The following is a 20,773-nucleotide window of genomic DNA, read 5'->3' as shown; positions in this document are numbered from 1 at the left end:
GCAGTTATCATGGGTGACTTTAATCTACATATAGATTGGGCTAACCAAATTAGTAACAATACTGTGGAGGAGGAATTCCTAGAGTGTATACGGGATGGTTTCCTGGACCAATATGTCGAGGAACCAACTGGAAATCAGGCCATCATAGACTGGGTATTATGTAATGAGAAAGGAATAATTAGCAATCTTGTTGTGTGAGGCCCCTTGGGGAGGAGTGATCATAATATGATCGAATTCTTCATCAAGATGGAGAGTGAAGTAGTTGACTCAGAGACTAGGGTCCTGAATTTAAATAAAGGAAACTACGATAGTATGAGGCACGAGTTGGGTAGGATGGATTGGGGAATGTTACTTAAAGGGTTGACGGTGGATAGGCAATGGCAAACATTTAAAGATCGCATGGAGGAATTACAGAATTTGTTCATCCCTGTTTGGCATTAAAATAAAACAAAAAAGGTGACTCAACCATGGCTAACAAGGAAAATTAGGGATAGCATAAGATCCAAGGAGAGGACATATAAATTGGCCAGAAAAAGCAGCCAACCTGAGGATTGGGAGCAGTTTAGGATTCAGCAAAGGAGGACAAAGGGATTAATTAAGAAGGGGAAAATTGAATATGAGAGTAAGCTTGCAGGGAACATAAAAACTGACTGTAAAAGCTTCTATAGATGTGTGAAGAGAAAAAGATTGGTGAAGTCAAGCGTAGGTCCCTTGCAGTCAGAATCAGGGGAATTTATAATGGGGAACAAAGAAATGGCTGACCAATTAAATACATACTTTGGTTCTGTCTTCACAAAGGAGGACACAAATAACCTCCCAGAGATGTCGGGGAACATAGGGTCTAATGAGAGGGAGGAACTGAATGAAATCAGTATTTGTAGGGAAATGGTGTTAAGGAAATTGACGGGATTGAAGGCCGATAAATCCCCAGGGCCTGATAATCTACATCCTAGGGTACTTAAGGAAGTGGCCCTAGAAATAGTAGATGCATTGCTGGTCATCTTCCAAAATTCTATAGATTCTGGAACAGTTCCCATGGATTGGAGGGTAGTTAATGTTACCCCACTATTCAAAAAAGGTGGTAGAGAGAAAACAGGGAATTTTAGACCGGTATGCCTGACATCGGTAGTGGGGAAAATGCTAGAGTCCATTATAAAAGATGTAATAGCAGAGCACTTGGAAAACAGTGACAGGATCGGACAAAGTCAACATGGATTTACAAAAGGTAAATCGTGCTTGGCTAATCTACTGGAATTTTTTGAGGATGTAACTGGTAGAATAGATAAGGGAGAACCAGTGGATGTGGTGTATTTGGACTTTCAGAAGACTTTCGATAAGGTCCCGCATAAGAGATTAGCATGTAAAGTTAAAGCACGTGGGATTGGGGGCAAGGTACTGACTTGGATAGAGAACTGGCTGGCAGACAGGAAGCAAAGAGTTGGAATAAACGGCTCTTTTTCCAAGTGGCAGGCAGTGACTAGTGGGGTACCGCAGGGATCGGTGCTAGGATCCCAGCTATTCACAATATATATTAATGATCTAGACAAGGGAACTAGATGTAATATCTCCAAGTTTGCAGATGACACAAAGCTGGGTGGGCGTGTGTGCTGTGAGGAGGATGCAGAGAAACTCCAGTATGATTTGGACAGGTTGGGTGATTGGGCAGATGCAGTATAATGTGGATAAATGCGAGGTTATCCACTTTGGTGGCAAAAACAGGAAGGCAGATTATTATCTGAACGGCAATAGATTGGGAGAAGGGGAAGTGTAACGAGACCTGGGTGTCCTTGTGCACCAGTCGCTGAAGGTAAGCATGCAGGTGCAGCAGGCGGTTAAGAAGGCAAATGGTATGTTGGCCTTCGTAGCTAGAGGATTCGAGTACAGGAACAAGGATGTCTTGCTGCAGTTGTACAGGGCCTTGGTGAGACCACACCTTGAGTATTGTGTGCAGTTTTGGTCGCCTTATCTATGGAAGGATGTTCTTGCCATGGAGGGAGTGCAGCGAAGATTCACCAGACTGATACCTGGGATGGCAGGAATGACGTATGAGGAGAGATTGGGTCGATTGGGCTTATACTCACTGGAGTGTAGAAGAATGAGAGGGGATCTCATTGAAAGTTATAAAATTCTAACAGGACTAGACAGATTAGATGCAGGAAGGTTGTTCCCGATGGCGGGGGAGTCCAGGACCAGGGGTCACAGTCTAAAGATAAGGGGTAAGCCATTTAGGACAGAGATGAGGAGGAATTTCTTCACCCAGAGAGTGGTGAACCTGTGGAATTCTCTACCACAGAAGGCAGTTGAGGCCAATTCATTAAATATATTCAAGGAGTTAGATATATTTCTTAAGGCTAAAGGGGTCAAGGGATATGGGGAGAAAGCAGGGACAGGGTACTGAGTTTGGATGATCAGCCACGATCTCATTGAATGGCGGAGCAGGCTCGAGGGGCCGAATGGCCTACTCCTATCTTCTATGTTTCTAATTGAATTGGATAAATACTTGAAAAGGAAAAATTTACAGGGTTATGGGGAAAGAGTAGGGGAGTGGGACTAATTGGATAGCTCTTTCAAAGAGCTGGCACAGGTTTGATGGCCTGAATGGCCTCCTTTTGTGCTGTATCATTCTATGATTCTATGAAAGAGGGAGAAACAGATTAACAAATGGGATGGAGCTCTTCACATGAGCTCCTGTTCCAGGGGGTGTGTAAGTGGTTCAGTACCCGAGCTCCTGGTCGAGAGGGTGTGCAAGTGGTTCAGTTTGACTCTGATGTTTCCCCTCCCCACTGATCCTTCCATACAGTGGCAAGGCTGAGAATGCTGACTCTCCAACACAAAGCCCTGTAACACTCTCCCTGTCACATAGTCATTGGGACACTTAGGCACTGAGAAAGGGAGAGTGTCACTAAGTTCTATGTGGCTTCCGGGGCATCAAGAAAGTAATTTATTGGCACAGCCCACACATTCCCTACCACCTTGCAATTGGCCTAGAACGAGAAAAGTCTGTTCAGTTCAAGAATCCAATTCACCCAGAAATCTTGCAGAATTCTCCAAATGTGGTCTCCAATTCACTCATTAATATTTCCCAAGGGAAGACTCCACGTAACCACTTCTGACTCCCCAAAGCAATCAAGCAAAACTTCAGATTATCCATCCCCATTCAGGGTCTTTCAGAAGTCAACTAATAGTCAAGAGAGTCCAGGACCACTTGAATATAATCATTAATCAATATACAAGAGAGATAGGAACTGAACTGATTTATACACACCCAACAAGGCAGGTTCAAAAGAATATTTTTCTTGTAGCTCTGAAGATAGGACCGTACAAATTCCATTCAAATCTTCACTATTCTTTTGAGGCCGTTTCCGGTGTTGCCGACACAGCTGTAACATTATTATAGTTGTTAACTCTCATGGTCATTGGTTCTAAAGCCACAATAAAGTCCATTTTATAATGTTTTACAGTAAGTGGGAACATTACTGTTGCCAAAATGTGTAGAATGCTGTCAGCTAACCATAAGAATGGGGCTGAGGAGGAGTAATAGAAAATATAAATTCAAAATCATACAATCATAGAATGATATAGCACAGAAGGAGGCCATTCAGCCTATCATGTCTGTGCCAGCTCTTTGTTAGAGCTCTCCAATTAATCCGAGTCCCATGCTCTTCACTCATAGCCCTGTAATTTTTTTCCCTTCAAGCACACAGATAAACATAGAATATACAGCACAGGCCATTTGGCCCAACCAGTCCATGCCGGTGTTTATGCTCCACTCGAGCTTCCTCCCATCCTTCCTCATCTAACTATCAGCATAACCCTCAATTCCCTTCTCCCTCATGTGCTTATGTAACCACCCCTTAAATGCATCCATACTATTCGCCTCAACCAATCCCTGTGGTAGCGAGTTCCACATTCTCACCACTCTTTGGGTAAAGAAGTTTCTTCTGAATTCCCTATTTGATTTCTTGGTGACTATCTTATATTAATGGCCTCTAGTTCTGCTCTTTCCCACAAGTGGAAACATTCTCTCTCTATCCACTCTATCAAAACCTTTCAGAATTTTAAAGACCTCTATTAGGTCACCCCTCAGCCTTCTCTTTTCAAGAGAAAAGGGGCCCAGCCTGTTCAACCTTTCCTGATAACCTCACATATCTGGTATCATCCTTGTAAATCCTTTTTGCACTCTCTCCAGTGGCTCTATATACTTTTTATATAATATGGCGACCAGAACTGTACACAGTACTCCAAGTGTGGTCTAAACCAAGGTTTGATACAGGTTTAGCATAAATTCTCTACTTTTCAATTCTATCCCTCTAGAAATAAACCCAAGTGCTTGGTTTACTTTTTTATGGTCTTATTAACCTGTGTTGCTACGTTTAGTGATTTGTGTATTTGTACTCCAAGATCCCTTTGCTCCTCTACTCCATTTAGATTCTTATATGTGACCTCCTTATTTTTCTTACCAAAATGTAATACCTCACACTTATGTGTTGAAATTCATTTACCAATTATATGCCCATTCTGCAAGTTTATTAATATCTTCTTGTAATTTGTTGCAGTCCTCCTCAGTATTGACTATCGCCCCCAATTTGGTGTTATCCGTAACTTTAGAAATTGTGTTTTTGATTCCAAAGTCTAAAATCGTTAAAAAAAATTGTGAACAACATTGGTCGCAGCACAGATACTTGTGGAACCCCACTTCCCACCTTTTGCCATTCTGAATAGCTACCTTTTACCCCTACTCTCTGCATTCTGTCTTGCAGCCAGCTACCTATCCATTCTGCTACTTGTCCCCTGACTCCGCATGCTCTGATCTTATTCATTGGTCTATTATCTGGCACCTTATCGAAGGCCTTTTGGAAATCTAGATAAATTATATCTACTGTATTACCCTTGTCCACTCTCTCTGTTACGGCTTCAAAGAATTCAATGAGATTGGTCAAGCAAGACTTTCCCTTTTGGAATCCAGGCTGACTATTCATTATTTTTTGGGTTTCTAGATGTTTTCCTTTAGTAGGGATTCCATTAGTTTTCCTACATACACCCTCAGGTCACTCTGTTCATGCACCCCTTTTAAAATTGTACCATTTAGTTCATATTGCCTCTCCTCATTCTTCATACCAAAATTGCCTCTACTCATTCTTCACACTTCACTGTGTTAAATTTTATCTGCTATGTCTGTCCAGGTCATCCTGAAGTCTCATTGTTTACTACATTTCCAAGTTTTGTATTATCTGCAAACGTTGAAATTATGCACAAGTACAGATCATTAATATACATCAAAAAGAGCAGATGTCCTAATACTGATCACTGGGGAACACCACTGCACACTTTCATCCAGTCTGAAAAACAACTATTCACCACTTCTCTGCTTTCTGTCTCTTAGCCAATTTTGCACCCAGGCTGCCGCTGTCCCTTTAGTCCCATGGGCTTTAATTTTGCTAACAACTCTATTATGTGGTACTTTGTCAAACGCCTTTTGAAAGTCTATGTTCACAACCTAAACCGCACTACCCTCTTCAACCGTCTCCATTACTTCATCAAAAACTCGATCAAGTTAGTCAAACACGACTTGCCTTTAACAAATCCGTGCTGACTTTCATTTATTAGCCCATACTTTTCTAAATGTCAATTAATTTTGTCCCGGATTATTGTCTCTAAAAATTTCCCCACTGCCTACGTTAGGCTGACTGACCTGTAGTTGCCGGGTTTATCCCTCTCCCCTTTTTTAAACAAAAATATTTATATTTATTTTACCATAGCTTCCAGTAACTGCTTACAATTGCGATGACTGGTTGATTTCACTGAACCTTTGCCACCATCTTAAAGGGGACTATCAGAAAGATAAGATGCAGCAGCAGAGTATCAGAATCACAATCACAAAGTTCATTACAACACTTCCCAAATCCAAATGTGCATTTGTACATAAGGAATGAACAGGGATGAAATAGCACCAGTACATATAGGCCGAGAAATTCGTCTTGGGCGGTGGCGCAAAGCAGGCGGTATCGGATCGGCCGTCCGTTATACGCAGCGCCTGATATTCAGTTCCATGATACCGCCCGATTTGCGACATCACCCAAGACGAATTTCTATACCTGTGCATCTGAACTTTTCAACTGAAAAATGCTGTATTGAAACATCGAGTAAGCTTCTGTTCTGGTCACTATGTGCAGCAATACTATACACGCATTCATGAAGATTTTTTTTGATCGGTATATCTAGTGATATCATAAACTTTTAGAATGTGTTTATGATGTCACTACAAATACTGACCAGAGGAAATCTTCAGGAAGACATTTATGAAGCAATTCCGCCCTAGTGTTTGAATGCTTGTCCAGGTCAGAGCAGAAAGGCGATTACCCTTACTACACCAATAGGAGGCACCAAAGTGTGATCGGCACCTGTCTGATCATAGAAATTTACAGCACAGAAGACCATTCGGCCCATCTTGTCCATGCCAGCTGACAAAGAGCTGCTGGGCTCTTTTGCCGGCACTCCGATCCTGGTGGCCCAGCTGGGCCCTGGGTCGCGCAGTGCAAGGCCCCTCCCCTTTAAGGGGAGGAAGGCCTGCAATACTGCACGCGACACGCCGCAGTGCGTGGCACGTAGCGCCACGATATTCCCTCGCAGTGCCCCAAGAGGGAGGTGGTGCGCTTCCAGTAGCACCCCACTTCTCCCTTGGGGCACTACCGTTCAATTTCGGCCGCGGGGGTGCTAACTTTTTCGGGGTGCTAAAAGTAGCGCCCCAGCGAAGTTATCGCCCCAGAGGGGGCGCAACTCAATTTTTCCCCCTTAATCTTACTTCCTACATTCAAGTCCAAATCATTGATATATACCACAAAAAGCAAAGGACCCAGTACTGAGCCCTGCGGAACCTCACTGGAAACAGCCTTCCAGTCACAAAAACACTCGTCGACCATTACCCTTTGTTTTCTGCCTCAGCCAATTTTGAACCAACTTGCCACTTTGCCTTGGATCCCATGGGCTTTTACTTTCGCGACCAGTCTACCATGCAGGACCTTATCAAAAACCTTGCTAAAATCCACATAGACTACATCAAACGCACTACCCTCATCGCCCCCCCCTTGTTACCTCCTCAAAAAATTCAATCAAGTTAGTCAGACACGACCTTCCTTTAACAAATGCATGCTGACTGTCCCTGATTAATCCATGTCTTTCTAAATGAAGATTTATCCTGTCCTTCAGAATTTTTTCCAATAATTTTCCCACCACCGAGGTTAGGCTGACTGGCCTGTAATTACTTGGTCTATCCCTTTCTCCCTGTTTAAACAATGATACCACGTTAGCAGTCCTCCAGTACCACACCTGTAGTCAGAGAGGATTGGAAAATGATGGTCAGAGCCTCTGCTATTTCCTCTCTTACTTCTCTCAACAGTCTGGGATACATTTCATCCAGGCCTGGGGATTTATCCACTTTCAAAGATGCTAAACCCCTTAATACTTCCTCTTTCACTATGTTTATTTCATCTAATATTTCACACTCCTCCTCCCTGATTGCAATGCCTGCATCGTCCCTCTCTTTTGTGAAAACAGATGCAAAGTATTCATTAAGAACCATACCCATGTCTTCCACTTCCACACACAGGTTACCTTTATGGTCCCTAATAATAGGCCCATCTCTTACTTTAGTTACCCTCTTGCTCTTAATGTATTTATAAAACATCTTTGGGTTTTCCTTAATTTTACTTGCCAATATTTTTTCATGTCTTCTCTTTGCTTTCCTAATTTCCTTTTTAATTTCACCCCTGCACTTTCTATACTTCTCTTGGCTTTCTGCAGTATTGAATCCTTGGTATCTGTCATAAGCTTCCCTTTTTTTCTTTATCCTACCCTGTATGCCCCTTGACATCCAGGAAGCTCTAGATTTGTTAGTCCCACCCTTTTTTTTTAAAGGCACATACTTGCTCTGAACCCTCACTATCTCCTCCTTGAATGTCTCCCACTGCTCTGGCACTGATTTAGCTTCAAGTTTCTGTCTCCAGTCCACTTTGGCTAAATCACATCTCAGCTTAGTAAAATTAGTTTTCCCTCTCTTATGACATTGAATTCCTGACCTGTGCCGCGTCCTTTTATAGAGACAATCACCTTGCAAAGGAGGACGGAAGATTACCAGAGAGCTGTCACAACATCAGCCTTGCACACCTTCTAACAGTCACTCAAGTGCCACGGCAGAGCCCTGGCAACAACTTCCTACCCTCAGATGCAAGCACTGGGCCTGGGGAGAGCAGAAAGGGGATTGCGGGGGCGGGGGGAGCAGATTTAAAGAGTAAAATTATCTCACAAAAAAGGTTCATACAATCTCATCTCAAAAGTGTAATGATTACTTAATTGGTCAGTGCTAGGATTTGATCCTATTAACACAGAGATATGAGTTTAATTTAAAAAGAACATAAGTCATTACCAAGATATGTGAGTGGAATAAGTTGAGAGCCACGGTGAAGCCAGGCCTGATATGTGATTTCTCAGCTTCTGAAAAACACAAAACAAGAGACTGTCATTTCACAAAATAAACATGCCCAAAAGAGATGGCCATTTTTCTATTCTTTCCTACTTTCCTATTATCCACAGATTATTTTACTGTTGCTTATCTTGAAATCTATCGTTTGCTGCTAAACCAGAAGACGAGTGCACATGGCACAGACTCATCCCGCCCTGGGCTTTAAAGCTCCAAGAAGATGGCTACTTTTTAAAGTTGGAGTTTTCTTTCTGAGGTTCACCAAAGATATCTTGAGTTAAAGGCAGCCCTCAAATCTCAAGTCCAATCGTCTGACATCTAGACCAGTCTGTTTGTAATGGGCCACGGTCATGGCCCAAAGCTTTTTACTCGTATTGGATAGACATCAGCAGCTGAATGATGCAAGATGCTCAGCTGCTTATGGATCGGTTAGTAAGAGCTCTAGCGAGCAGGTGCAGACAAATGACATCAGCCCATAGTACCAAGACTACACTGGTCAAAGTCACAAAGGACCTCCTGTGCGCCTTTGACCATGGCTTCCCATCTCTTCTCATCCTCCATTGCTCTGCTACCTCCGACACCGTTGACAATGTCATCTTACTCCAGCGTCTTTCCTCTGCAGTTCACCTCTGGAGCACTGAGCTCTCATGCAGGACTATATTGCTGCCAATGGTTTCTCCTTCTCTGCTCTCACGTGTCACTTCTAATGCACCCTAAAGGTTCACTTGCGGCACCCTCCTCTGTATTATTTACTTGTTACCCTCCAGGCCACAATAATACCAATGAAAGCTAGGATTCCCTCCTGACATTACTACCTTTGAGGTCCTAATCTGTAATCTGTCTCCTAATTCTTGAAACACCTTTTGCAATTCTATTTCTTCCTGTGTCATTAGTTGCAACTTGAACTACGACTTCTGTTTCCCTTCCCTTTTGAAAATCTTTCGCACTCACTCCGTTACATCCCATACCATCTGGGACTCTTGGTTGCAGCTATAGAAGTGCCTGTCTACTCCTCTAATTGTGACATCCCCAACACTACTGCTTTACTGTGCTTAACTCGCCCCCTGCCAGTAACTGCAGCGGTTCAAGAGTCCGGCTCACCACCACCTTCTCAAGGGCAATTAGGGAGGGACAATAAATGCTGGCCTTGCCAGCGATACCCACATCCCGTGAATGAATTTTTTTTTTTAAACTTGCCTAATGGTGCGATGGTATTTCTCATGGCTATCTTCCTCTGAATTATTGCTGTTGTTAATTCAAGCCTTAAAGATCCAAGCACTGCACTCCCGACACATCCTCCTATCCTGATGGTCACCCACTTCCCTTCCTCACTAACTCTGCCTGCAGGATGATCTCATCTGAGAATTCATATTCCTACATGTGATGACTGTATGCCTCCTGCTCCTTAAGCTCAGAATCGTGAGCTGAAGCACAAAGTGACATTTTCCACATGTGTGGTCATCACAGATCACACAAATACCACACATCATGGGCTTCAGCTGTTCCCCCATAATTAAGCTAAACTGATTTCTCTTAAAAGTTTCATGAAATCAAATACAACAACCTATAAATTTAACTCTTGGAATTTAATTTTAGGCCAACTAAATGTTAGCTTGGCTCAGTGGTAGCACTCTCTCCTTTGAGTCACAAAGTCACGGGCTCAAGCCCCACTCCAGAGACTTGAGCACACAATCTAGGTTGACACTTCAGTGCAGTAGTGAGGGAGGGTTGCATTGTCAGAGATGCAGTTGTTTGCATGAGATATTAAAACGCGGACATGTCTGCTTTGTCAGGTGGATGAAAAAAATCCCACGGTATTATTCAGAGACAAGCAGAGGAGTTCTCCCAGTGCTCTGACCAACATTTATACCAACTGTTCATTTATCACATTGCTGTTTGTGAGACTGTGCTATGTGTAAATTAGATGCCACGTTTGCTCACATAACCGTGACTACACTTCAAAATAATTAATTGGCTGTGAAGCACTTTGAGAGGACATAATAAGGTGCTATATAAATACAAGTTCCTTCTTTTCTAACTTAACCTCAAGGCTGCGCTCACTCTGAGGCTGAACTCTACATTCATCGGGCAGCGTGTGTTCCACAGGTCACTCACTGCACAAGACATTCGCAAATTGCCTGTCTGATCTGGATGAGCCAAACCTTCCTCCATCTGAATGTTGGCAAGGCTAAGGCTACTCCCTTTGGCTTCCATCAGCACTTTCATGCCTCTAGCTTCAATCCTATCACTCACCCTGGCTACCATCTCAAGCTGAGTCAGGAAGTGTGTAACCTTGGTGTCCTGCCTAACCCTGAGCTCAACTTCTTCCACCACATCCACTCTATTACCAAAGCTGCTTTCTTCCATCTCTGCATTATTACTACCTCTGTCCGGTCGCTCCGCCTCTGCTGACAAAACCTTAGTCGGTGGCTTCATCACTTCCAGGCTTGACTTTCCAATGCCCTCCTAGCCGGCCGCCCAGTGCTACCATCACCCAAGCTCCAATGGCTCCCCTTGTCCTCGTGTATCGATTTCAAATTTCTTGCCTTGTTTTCAAATCTCTCCTCCTTCATGATTTCATCCTGTCCTGCATCCCTGCAGGAAACCTCTGATCCTCTAAAACAGGACTTCTATTCAACCTTTAATCCATCACTAATAGCAGCTCATTCATGCAGTACACTCCTGCCCTCTGGAATTCTCTACCCAGTTTCCTCTGCCTGGCACTTTCCCTGCTATCAAAAACCTTCTTATTAACCGTGCTTTTACTTTCCCATTCAAGCCTCTCCATTTTCCTCCTCGTCCCCATTATCAGTCTCCACCGTTTCTTCCCTCATTGTAAACACTCTGAGAAAACTTCCAGTACATGAGGAGCACTGTTTTAATTCAAGTTGTTGTTGTACTCTTATTTTAGACTCGCAAAGGCCTTGCAACATTAGTAAGCTTTTGAAACCATTCCAAAATCCTTAAACACATAACTTAATAACAGTAAACTGTAAACTTGCCCTGATAGAGATTACCTGTGAGTTTGATAGGTTCACATAGTTTTCTTTTTAGGTCGCACTTCTCTATTCTCCCGTAGTGTCTGTTGTCATTGGTATACAGGGGAGAGCTGACCAAAATCCTAATAATAAAAACATAAATATGTAAATAAGATGCTAAGTTTCAGAATGCCCTAGGTAAAACAAACCACAATTATTCCCTCATATTGTGCCAGTAATTACTTTACACATTGGAGCTCACAAGTGACAATCTTCATATTCTGCACCCATGATGTTCCACTCTACAAAAGAAATTATTGCATGAATTGCCATCTTCAAAGATCATTTCTACTGCCTGCAAGGACAGCGTGCAAAATACCGATATCTGTCAGGAGAGGCTACAAGACACTATGTGGAGGGTCTGTAAGACACTGTTGTCTGTTCGGAGTGAATGTGGGATACTGATGTCTGTAATACTCTCCTGATATACCCCAGAGGGCAGGAGAAACTTCTTCACATAGAGTTGTGAGGCTGTGGAATTCACTTCCCAAGTTAGTGGTTGAGGCAGAAACTTAGTCAACATTCAAGATTAGATTGGATAGGTGGCTGAAAGTTCATATATACATCTACTAATAAAAAGAGCGTTTAAAAAAAAAAAAATTTAACTTTCAAAAGGCATTTGACAAAGTACTACATAATAGACTTGTTAGCAACCCGGGAAACTCAGCCTGCCATTTAAAATGGTCGTTAAATGTGAGGCTCCCAGCCTCACTGTAATATTTAATTTGCCAACCCACCTCCCATGAGTGGTTTGGTTGCCTGCCCCACTAACCACTTCTTTTAAAACCAGAAGTGGGCAGGCTGGAGGCTGGTTGGGGTCGGGATTCAGATTTTTAACATTTTAATATCCCACCCGACCCAACGCTCCTGTTTTTGGAGGTTAAAATTCCCCATTCTGTGTCTACTCTATCATAACCTTTCATAATTTTAAAGACCTCTATTAGGTCACCCCTCAGCCAGACAGAGATCCAGCCTGTTCATCTTTTCCTGATAGGTATAATCTCACAGTTCTGGTATCATCTTTTTAAATCTTTTTTGCACACTCTCCAGTGCCTCTGTATCCTTTTTATAATATGGCGACCAGAACTGCACACAATATTCCAAGGTTCCATACAAGTTTAGCATAACTTCTCTACTTTTCAATTCTATCTCTCTGGAAATAAACCTTAGTGCTTGATTTGCTTTTTTATGGCCTTGTTAACCTGTGTCACTACTTTTAGTGATTTGTGCATTTGTACACCCAGATCCCTTTGCTCCTCTACCCCATTTAGATTCTTATTTTCTAAGTAATATGTGACTTCCTTAATTATCTTACCAAAATGTAATACCTCACGCTTATCTATGTTGAAATTCCTTTGCCAATTGTTTGCCCATTCTGCAAGTTTATTAATGTCTTCTTGTAATTTGTTGCTGTCCCCCTCAGTGTTGACTATCCCTCCCAATTTGGTATCGCCCGCAAATTTAGGAATTTTGTTTTTGATTCCAAAGTATAAATCGTGAATATAAATTGTGAACAACAGTGGTCCCAGCACTGATCCTTGTGGAACCCCACTTCCCACCTTCTGCCACTCTGAATAGCTACCTTTTATCCCTACTCTCTGCTATTGTCTTTCAGCCAGCCAGCTGTCCATTCTGCTACTTGTCCCCTGACTCCGCATTCTCTGACCTTATTCAATAGTCTATTATCTGGTACCTTATCGAAGGCCTTCTGGAAATCTAGATCACATGACATGATGGCTCCTATCCTGCTGGGGCAATGGAGGGAGCTGGCTGGGGTCAAAGAGTGAAGATGTGGGAATGGATGATAACCTTTCAGGATCAGTGAGTAGTGATGCCAATCCTTCCCTCAGCAGCCTCAATAAATGGAGTAGAGTTCAGAATTACATAGACTAACAGGGTGTGTGGATGGAGTGCGCATGATGGGCCTAATGGCCTTTCTATTCTATGTTCTCACACAACAAGCAACCCAAGCCCTGCTTCCACTCCTCCCAGTGGCCACTTAATACTGAATTAGGAGAATCCGTGGAACAAATCACCTGTCTGCTGATCTGATAAGTAGGACAGAGTGCCAGGGCTTTAAAAGATGAGAACAAAAACATAAGGCAAAACAAAAATCATTACAAAGTGCAGAATAAGAGTAATGTTAAAAATATTACCAGATTAAATAATTAACTACTCTTTCAAAGCCTGTGCAAAGTTTTACCAAAAGAATCTGAATAAATCCTCTTACCCATTATTACCTCCAAGACTGTACTGAACAACATTCTGTCCAAACAGGATGTTACTATTGTTTTGAAAGTGCACCTTTACTTTGGTACCAATGTTGAAGGTGTCTGATGCATTCAGGGCTGCAGAGACAGAATAAATTCATGCTATAAGAGGAACAACAATCAGAATTCTGTCATACATAATGTGTTACATTTGAAAGGACCGAGTATGGACAAGTCATTAGTGGAGATCAGTCTGTTTCAATTGGACAACAGACCCCACTGCTGAAGTGATTATTCCATGTGTTTAAACTCAGAAATATCAAGATTTAGGTCATTGCATGTTTCAGTGAAATTGCATATCCGAAGCTGTGAACATCAACGAAATGTTACAATTAGGACGTGTGCTAACAAGGAAAAGGACAAATTACAAACCTTTTTAAATAAAAGGAACCATGTTTATCCATGACAGGCAGTAAAACAAGCTCCTATGATTGCAGTTCTCAGTCCCCCTATGCTAATTCCATTCTTTTTATACCATGCATATTCCTTGCGAATTTGAAATACACAGAAACAGGCCATGTTCAAACAATGTGATGAAGCAATTTTAAAATGCTCACGAAATGCAAGGATCTGTAGCTAGAGCAATAGAGTACTAGGCTACAGCTTTTATGCACTAGCTATACAGTGCAATGCTCAGCCCACAGTACATGATTAACTCGAGAATTCACACCATAAAAAAAACATTTACAAGCATTGGAGAGACAAGAGAAAAGCAACAACAACTTGCATTTATATAGCGCCTTTAACGTAGTAAAATGTCCCAAAGCATTTTATAAACACATCTTCCACATCAGTTGTCAAATGCAACAATGCAGAGTTAAATTTTGTGGATGCAGGTTTAAATCTCTGTAATTAAAAGTCTGGTATTAAACATGTCTGTCACATTTCTCAAAGGCATCACACATCTGTAGGACAGAAAAGTCATAATTGGTCAAAATAACCACCATCTTCTGTTACCCTTAGTAATTGGCTCCATTTTCTGATTTATTAAATATGAATTAATCAAAAGAGGCTTCTTTCATTGTATAGGTAGCTAATCAGTAACCAGTGCAAAATCAGCCAATAAAATCCTTCAATTCTTTTTCAAACCACATTTCATGAGCCAGCAACTGCTACAAACCAACCAGATTTGAGTTGTGATTTTTTATTATTTTATCTGCTTCAGGAATTAGATAAAAGATGTTCTACTGTAAATATATTGAGCAGTGGGAGTGGCGGACCTGCGAGGGAGCAGCGGCTATGGGAGAAAATAAAGGTCGGTGATTTTCAGGCCCAGTCGAGCAGTGCGAGCGGCGACAGAATTCGAGAGTGACGTCACAGTACAGAAAGTGACGCCGGCGCAGGGGAAGAAGCTGATTGGTGAGTAGTGGGTGAGTGTTTTATTTTCCTTCAATCTTAAGTTTATTTCTTTTAAGGTAGTTCGGGAGAGCGAGATTCCGAGAGTTTAAATTTGAGGTAAGAGTTATTAAAATTAAAAGTATGGCAGGGGACCTCAGTCCCGTGCGTTGCACAGCCTGCAGCATGTGGGAATTCCAAGACGCTTCTTGCAGTCAGGATGACCACATGTGCAGTAAGTGCCAACGGTTTGGCCAACTTGAGATCCGGTTTTCGGAGCTCGAGCGTCAACTGGAGGCACCGCGGTGTATCCGCGAGGCTGAGAGTTACGTGGATAGCATGTTTTTAGACGTGGTCACCCCGCAGCTTAAGAAAGTGCAGTCAGAGAGGGAATGGGAGACCACCAGTCAGAAGAAGGGGGGCAGGCAGGTAGTCAGGAAAGCCCCAGAGTGCATCTCACTCAACCACCATTTTTGTGTGTTGGAAAACGGTGAAAGTGACGGTTCCTCTGGGGAGTGCAGCCAGACCCAAGTTCACGACACTGTGGGTGGCTCAGCTGCACAAGGGGGGAGGAGTAAGAGTGGAAGGGCAATAGTGGTAGGAGACTCAATAGTGAGGGGTGCAGACAGGCGTTTCTGCGGCCGCAGACGTGACTCCAGGATGGTATGTTGCCTCCCTGGTGCCAGGGTCAAGGATGTCACTGAACGGCTGCAGGGCATTCTGAAGGGGGGGGGCAAACAGTCAGAGGTCGTGGTTCACATTGGTACCAACGACATAGGTAGAAAGAGGGGTGAGGTCCTGCAACAAGAATTTAGGGAGCTAGGTAGCAGATTAAAAAGCAGGACCTCAAAGGTTGTAATCTCTGGATTACCCCCGGTGCCACGTGCTAGTGAGTACAGGAATAGGAGGATAGAGCAGATGAATGCGTGGCTAAAGAGTTGGTGCAGGAGGGAGGGCTTTAGTTTCCTGGATCACTGGGTCTGCTTCTGGGGAAGGTGGGACCTGTACAAGTCGGACGGGTTGCACCTGAACAGGAACGGGACTAACATCCTTGCGGGGAGGTTTGCTAGTGCTGTTGGGGGGGGGTTTAAACTAACTTGGCAGGGGGATGGGATACGGAGTGGAGCTATAGTAGGGGGTGATGCACAGCCAAATATAGAGGAAAAAACAAGTCAGTCTGGAAGGCAGAGCAAATATGTAACGGCACAAGGGAGTATGGCAAGGTTGGATGGCATTTATTTTAATGCAAGGAGTCTTACGAGTAAGGCAGATGAATTGAAGGTGTCGATGAACACATGGGAGTATGATATTGTTGCTATCACAGAGACATGGTTGAGGGAGGGGCAGGACTGGCAGCTCAATATTCCGGGGTATAGAATCTTCAGACGAGATAGAGCGGGGTGTAAAAGAGGTGTGGGTGTCACAATATTAATCAAGGAGTCAATTACTGCAGTAAGGAGGGATGATATCTTAGCAGGTTCATAGAAACATAGAAGATAGGAGTAGGCCATTTGGCCCAATGAGCCTGCTCTGCCATTTAATGAGATCATGGCTGATCATCCAAATTCAGTACCCTGTCCCTGCCTTCTCCCCATATCCTTTGATCCCTTTAGCCTTAAGAAATATATCCAACTCCTTCTTGAATATATTTAATGAACTGGCCTCCACTGCCCTCTGTGGCAGAGAATTCCACAGGTTCACCACTCTCTGGGTGAAGAAATTCCTCCTCATCTCTGTCCTAAATGGCTTACCCCTTATCTTTAGACTGTGACCTCTGGTTCCTCTAATGAGGCCATATGGGTAGAACTTAAAAACAAAAAGGGGGCAAGCACTTTGCTGGGAGTGTACTATAGGCCCTCAAACAGTCAGGAGGAGATAGAGGAACAGATATGTAGGCAAATCTCAGAGAAGTGTAGAAATAATAGGGTAATAATAGGGGATTTCAACTTCCCCAATATTAACTGGGATAGTCAGAGTGTGAAAGGCTTAGAGGGTGAGGAATTCTTAAAATGTATCCAGGAGAGCTTTTTGAGCCAGCATGTAGAAAGTCCTACAAGAGAGGGGGCGGTACTGGACCTAATTCTAGGGAATGTAGCCAGGCAAGTGGTAGAAGTGTCAGTAGGAGAGCATTTTGGTGACAGTGACCATAATTCGGTGAGGTTTAAGGTAGTCATGGAAAAGGACAAAGATGGACCGGAAATAAAGGTTCTAAATTGGGGGAATGACGATTTTAATATAAGGCAGGATCTGACCAAAGTGGACTGGGATCAGCTCCTTGTAGGAAAATCCACATCAGAGCAGTGGGAGTCATTCAGAAAGGAAATAGAGAGAGTACAGCGCCAACATATTCCCATAAAGGGTGGGACCAACAAGTCCAGGGAACCCTGGATGTCAAGGGATATACAACAATGGATTAGGAAAAAAAAGGAGGCTTTTGGCAGATACAAAGAACTAAAAACAGTGGAAACCCTAGAGGAGTATAGAAAGTGCAGGGGGGTACTTAAAAAAGAAATTAGGAGAGCGAAAAGGGGGCATGAAAAAACACTGGCGGGCAAAATAAAGGAAAATCTCAAGGTGTTTTATAAGCACATTAAGGGCAAGAGGATAACCAGAGAAAGAGTAGGGCCCATTAGGGACCAAAGTGGCAATCTGTGTGTAGAGCCGGAAGATGTAGGTGAGGTTTTAAATGAATATTTTGCATCTGTGCTCACTAAGGAGAAGGACGATGTAGGCATAGAAATCAGGCAGGGGGATTGTGATATACTTGAAAAAATTAGCATTGAGAGGGAGGAGGTACTAGCGGTTTTAGCGAGCTTAAAAGTGGATAAATCCCCAGGCCCAGATGAGATGTATCCCAGACTGCTGTGTGAGGCAAGGGAGGAGATTGCAGGGGCTCTGACACAAATTTTCAGAACCTTTCTGGCCACAGGGGAGGTGCCAGAGGACTGGAGAACAGCTAACGCAGTACCATTATTCAAGAAGGGTAGTAGGGATAAACCAGGGAATTACAGGCCAGTGAGCCTAACATCAGTGGTAGGAAAATTATTGGAAAAAATTCTGAGGGACAGAATTAGTCTCCACTTGGAGAGGCAAGGATTAATCAACAATAGTCAGCATGGCTTTGTCAGGGGGCGATCATGTCTAACCAATTTGATTGAATTTTTCGAGGGGGTGACTAGGTGTGTGGATGAGGGTAGTGCAGTTGATGTAGTCTACATGGACTTCAGTAAGGCTTTTGACAAAGTCCCCCATGGGAGTCTGGTCAAGAAGGTAAGAGCCCATGGGGTCCAGGGCAATTTGGCACATTGGATCCAAAATTACCTTAGTGGCAGGAGGCACAGGGTGATGGTCGAAGGTTGTTTCTGTGACTGGAAGCCTGTGTCCAATGGTGTACCGCAGGGATCAGTGCTGGGTCCCTTGCTGTTTGTAGTGTACATTAATGATTTAGATATGAGTGTAGGAGGTATGATCAGTAAGTTCTCAGATGACGCGAAAATTGGTGGGGTGGTAAATAGCGAGGACAGAAGCCTCAGGCTACAGGACGATATAAATGGGTTGGTTAGATGGGCAGAACAGTGGCAAATGGAATTTAACCCTGAAAAGTGTGAGGTGATGCATTTTGGGAGGACTAACAAGGCAAGGGTTTACACAATGAATGGTAGGACCCTAGGAAGGACAGAGGATCAGAGGGCCCTTGGTGTGCATGTACATAGATCCCTGAAGGCAGCAGGACAGGTAGATAAGGTGGTTAAGAAGGCATATGAGGAAGAGTTCATTGAGTGTATTAGGGATGGGTTTCTTGAGCAGTATGTAACTGAACCGACCAGGGGGCAAGCAACCTTAGATCTGGTCCTGTGTAATGAGACGGGATTAATTAAAAATGTCCTAGTAAAGGATCCCCTTGGAATGAGTGACCATAACATGGTTGAATTCCATATTCAATTAGAGGGTGAGAAGGTTGGATCTCAAACAAGCGTGCTGAGCTTGAATAAAGGAGACTATGAAGGTATGAGAGCGGAATTAATTAGAGTGGACTGGGAAAATAGATTAAAGGGTAAGACGGTACATGACCAGTGGTGTACATTTAAGGAGTTATTTTACAACTTCCAAAAAAAATATATTCCACTGAGGAAAAAAGGGTGTAAAAGAAAAGATAGCCATCCGTGGCTAAGTAAAGTAATTAAGGATAGTATCCGACTAAAAACAAGGGCATATAAGGTAGCCAAATCTAGTGGGAGGATGGAAGATTGGGAAGTCTTTAAAAGACAGCAAAAAATAACAAAAAGATTGATTAAGAAAGGGAAGATAGATTATGAAAGTAAATTAGCAAAAAATATAAAAACAGACAGTAAAAGTTTCCATAGTTATATAAAAAGAAAAAGGGTGGCTAAAGTAAATGTTGGTCCCTTAGAGGATGAGACCGGGAAATTAATGGTGGGAAACATGGAGATGGCAAAAACACTGAACAATTATTTTGTATCAGTCTTTACAGTAGAGGACACTAAGAATATCCCAACACTGGACAAACAGGGGGCTCTAGGGGGGGAGGAACTAAATACAATTAAAATCACTAAGGAAGTGGTACTTGGTAAAATAATGGGACTCAAGGCGGATAAATCCCCTGGACCTGATGGCTTGCATCCTAGGGTCTTGAGGGAAGTAGCGGTAGGGATTGTGGATGCATTGGTAATAATTTTCCAAAACTCACTGGACTCAGCAAAGGTCCCGGCAGATTGGAAAACTGCTAATGTAACACCCTTATTTAAAAAGGGTAGTAGGCAGAAGGCTGGAAACTATAGACCTGTTAGCCTAACATCTGTGGTTGGTAAAATGTTAGAGTCCATTATTAAGGAGACAGTAACGGGACATTTGGATAAACATAATTTAATAGGGCAAACTCAGCATGGTTTCATGAAGGGGAAGTCATGTTTAACAAATTTGCTTGAGTTCTTTGAGGAAGTAACATACAGGGTGGATAAAGGGGAACCAGTGGACGTAGTGTATTTAGACTTCCAAAAGGCATTTGACAAGGTGCCACACAAAAGATTATTGCTCAAGATAAAAAATCACGGGATTGGGGGTAATATTCTGGCGTGGGTGGAGGATTGGCTCTCTAACAGAAAGCAGAGAGTTGGGATAAATGGTTCGTTCTCAGATTGGCAACCAGTAACTAGTGGTGTTCCGCAGGGGTCAGTGCTGGGTCCCCAACTCTTTACAATCTATATTAATGATTTGGAGGAGGGGACCGAGTGTAACATATCAAAGTTTGCAGATGATACAAAGATGGGATGGAAAGTAGTGAGTGAGGAGGACATAAAAAACCTGCAAAGGGACATAGACAGGCTAAGTAAGTGGGCAGAGATTTGGCAGATGGAATACAATACTGGAAAGTGTGAGGTTATGCACTTTGGCAGGAAAAATCATAGAGCAAGTTATTATCTTAATGGCAAGAAACTGGAAAGTACTGTAGTACAAAGGGATCTGGGGGTCCTGGTGCACGAAACTCAAAAAGTTAGTATGCAGGTGCAGCAAGTGATTAAGAAGGCCAATGGAATGTTGGCTTTCATTGCTAGGGGGTTGGAATATAAAAACAGGGAGGTATTGCTGCAGTTGTACAAGGTATTGGTGAGGCCGCACCTGGAATACTGCATACA

At 43.0% G+C, this 20,773-nt stretch overlaps 1 protein-coding gene across 5 annotated transcripts in view; it reads right to left on the bottom strand.

Moving 5' to 3' along the window:
- The window catches only part of LOC147102226 (integrin alpha-E-like), a 208,162-nt gene that overhangs the window by 178,078 nt on the left and 9,311 nt on the right, over positions 1 to 20,773 (bottom strand). For all 5 annotated transcript variants that reach the window (XM_085964540.1, XM_085964539.1, XM_085964542.1 and 2 more), the window contains exons 3-6: positions 13,745 to 13,862; positions 11,494 to 11,597; positions 8,423 to 8,490; positions 3,266 to 3,380 (exon numbers count right to left, since the gene is read on the bottom strand). In XM_085964540.1, the coding sequence (XP_085820666.1) occupies positions 3,266 to 3,380; positions 8,423 to 8,490; positions 11,494 to 11,597; positions 13,745 to 13,862 (405 nt within the window). The remainder of the gene's footprint in view (positions 1 to 3,265; positions 3,381 to 8,422; positions 8,491 to 11,493; positions 11,598 to 13,744; positions 13,863 to 20,773) is intronic.

Source organism: Somniosus microcephalus, chromosome 22 (assembly GCF_052327205.1).
Source record: "Somniosus microcephalus isolate GS21.2 chromosome 22, FLI_Smic_1.0, whole genome shotgun sequence".
In the NCBI taxonomy this organism is placed as follows: domain Eukaryota; kingdom Metazoa; phylum Chordata; class Chondrichthyes; order Squaliformes; family Somniosidae; genus Somniosus; species Somniosus microcephalus.
The sequence above is the reverse complement of the archived record's forward strand: the minus strand, read 5'-3'. Positions and strand labels throughout refer to the sequence as shown.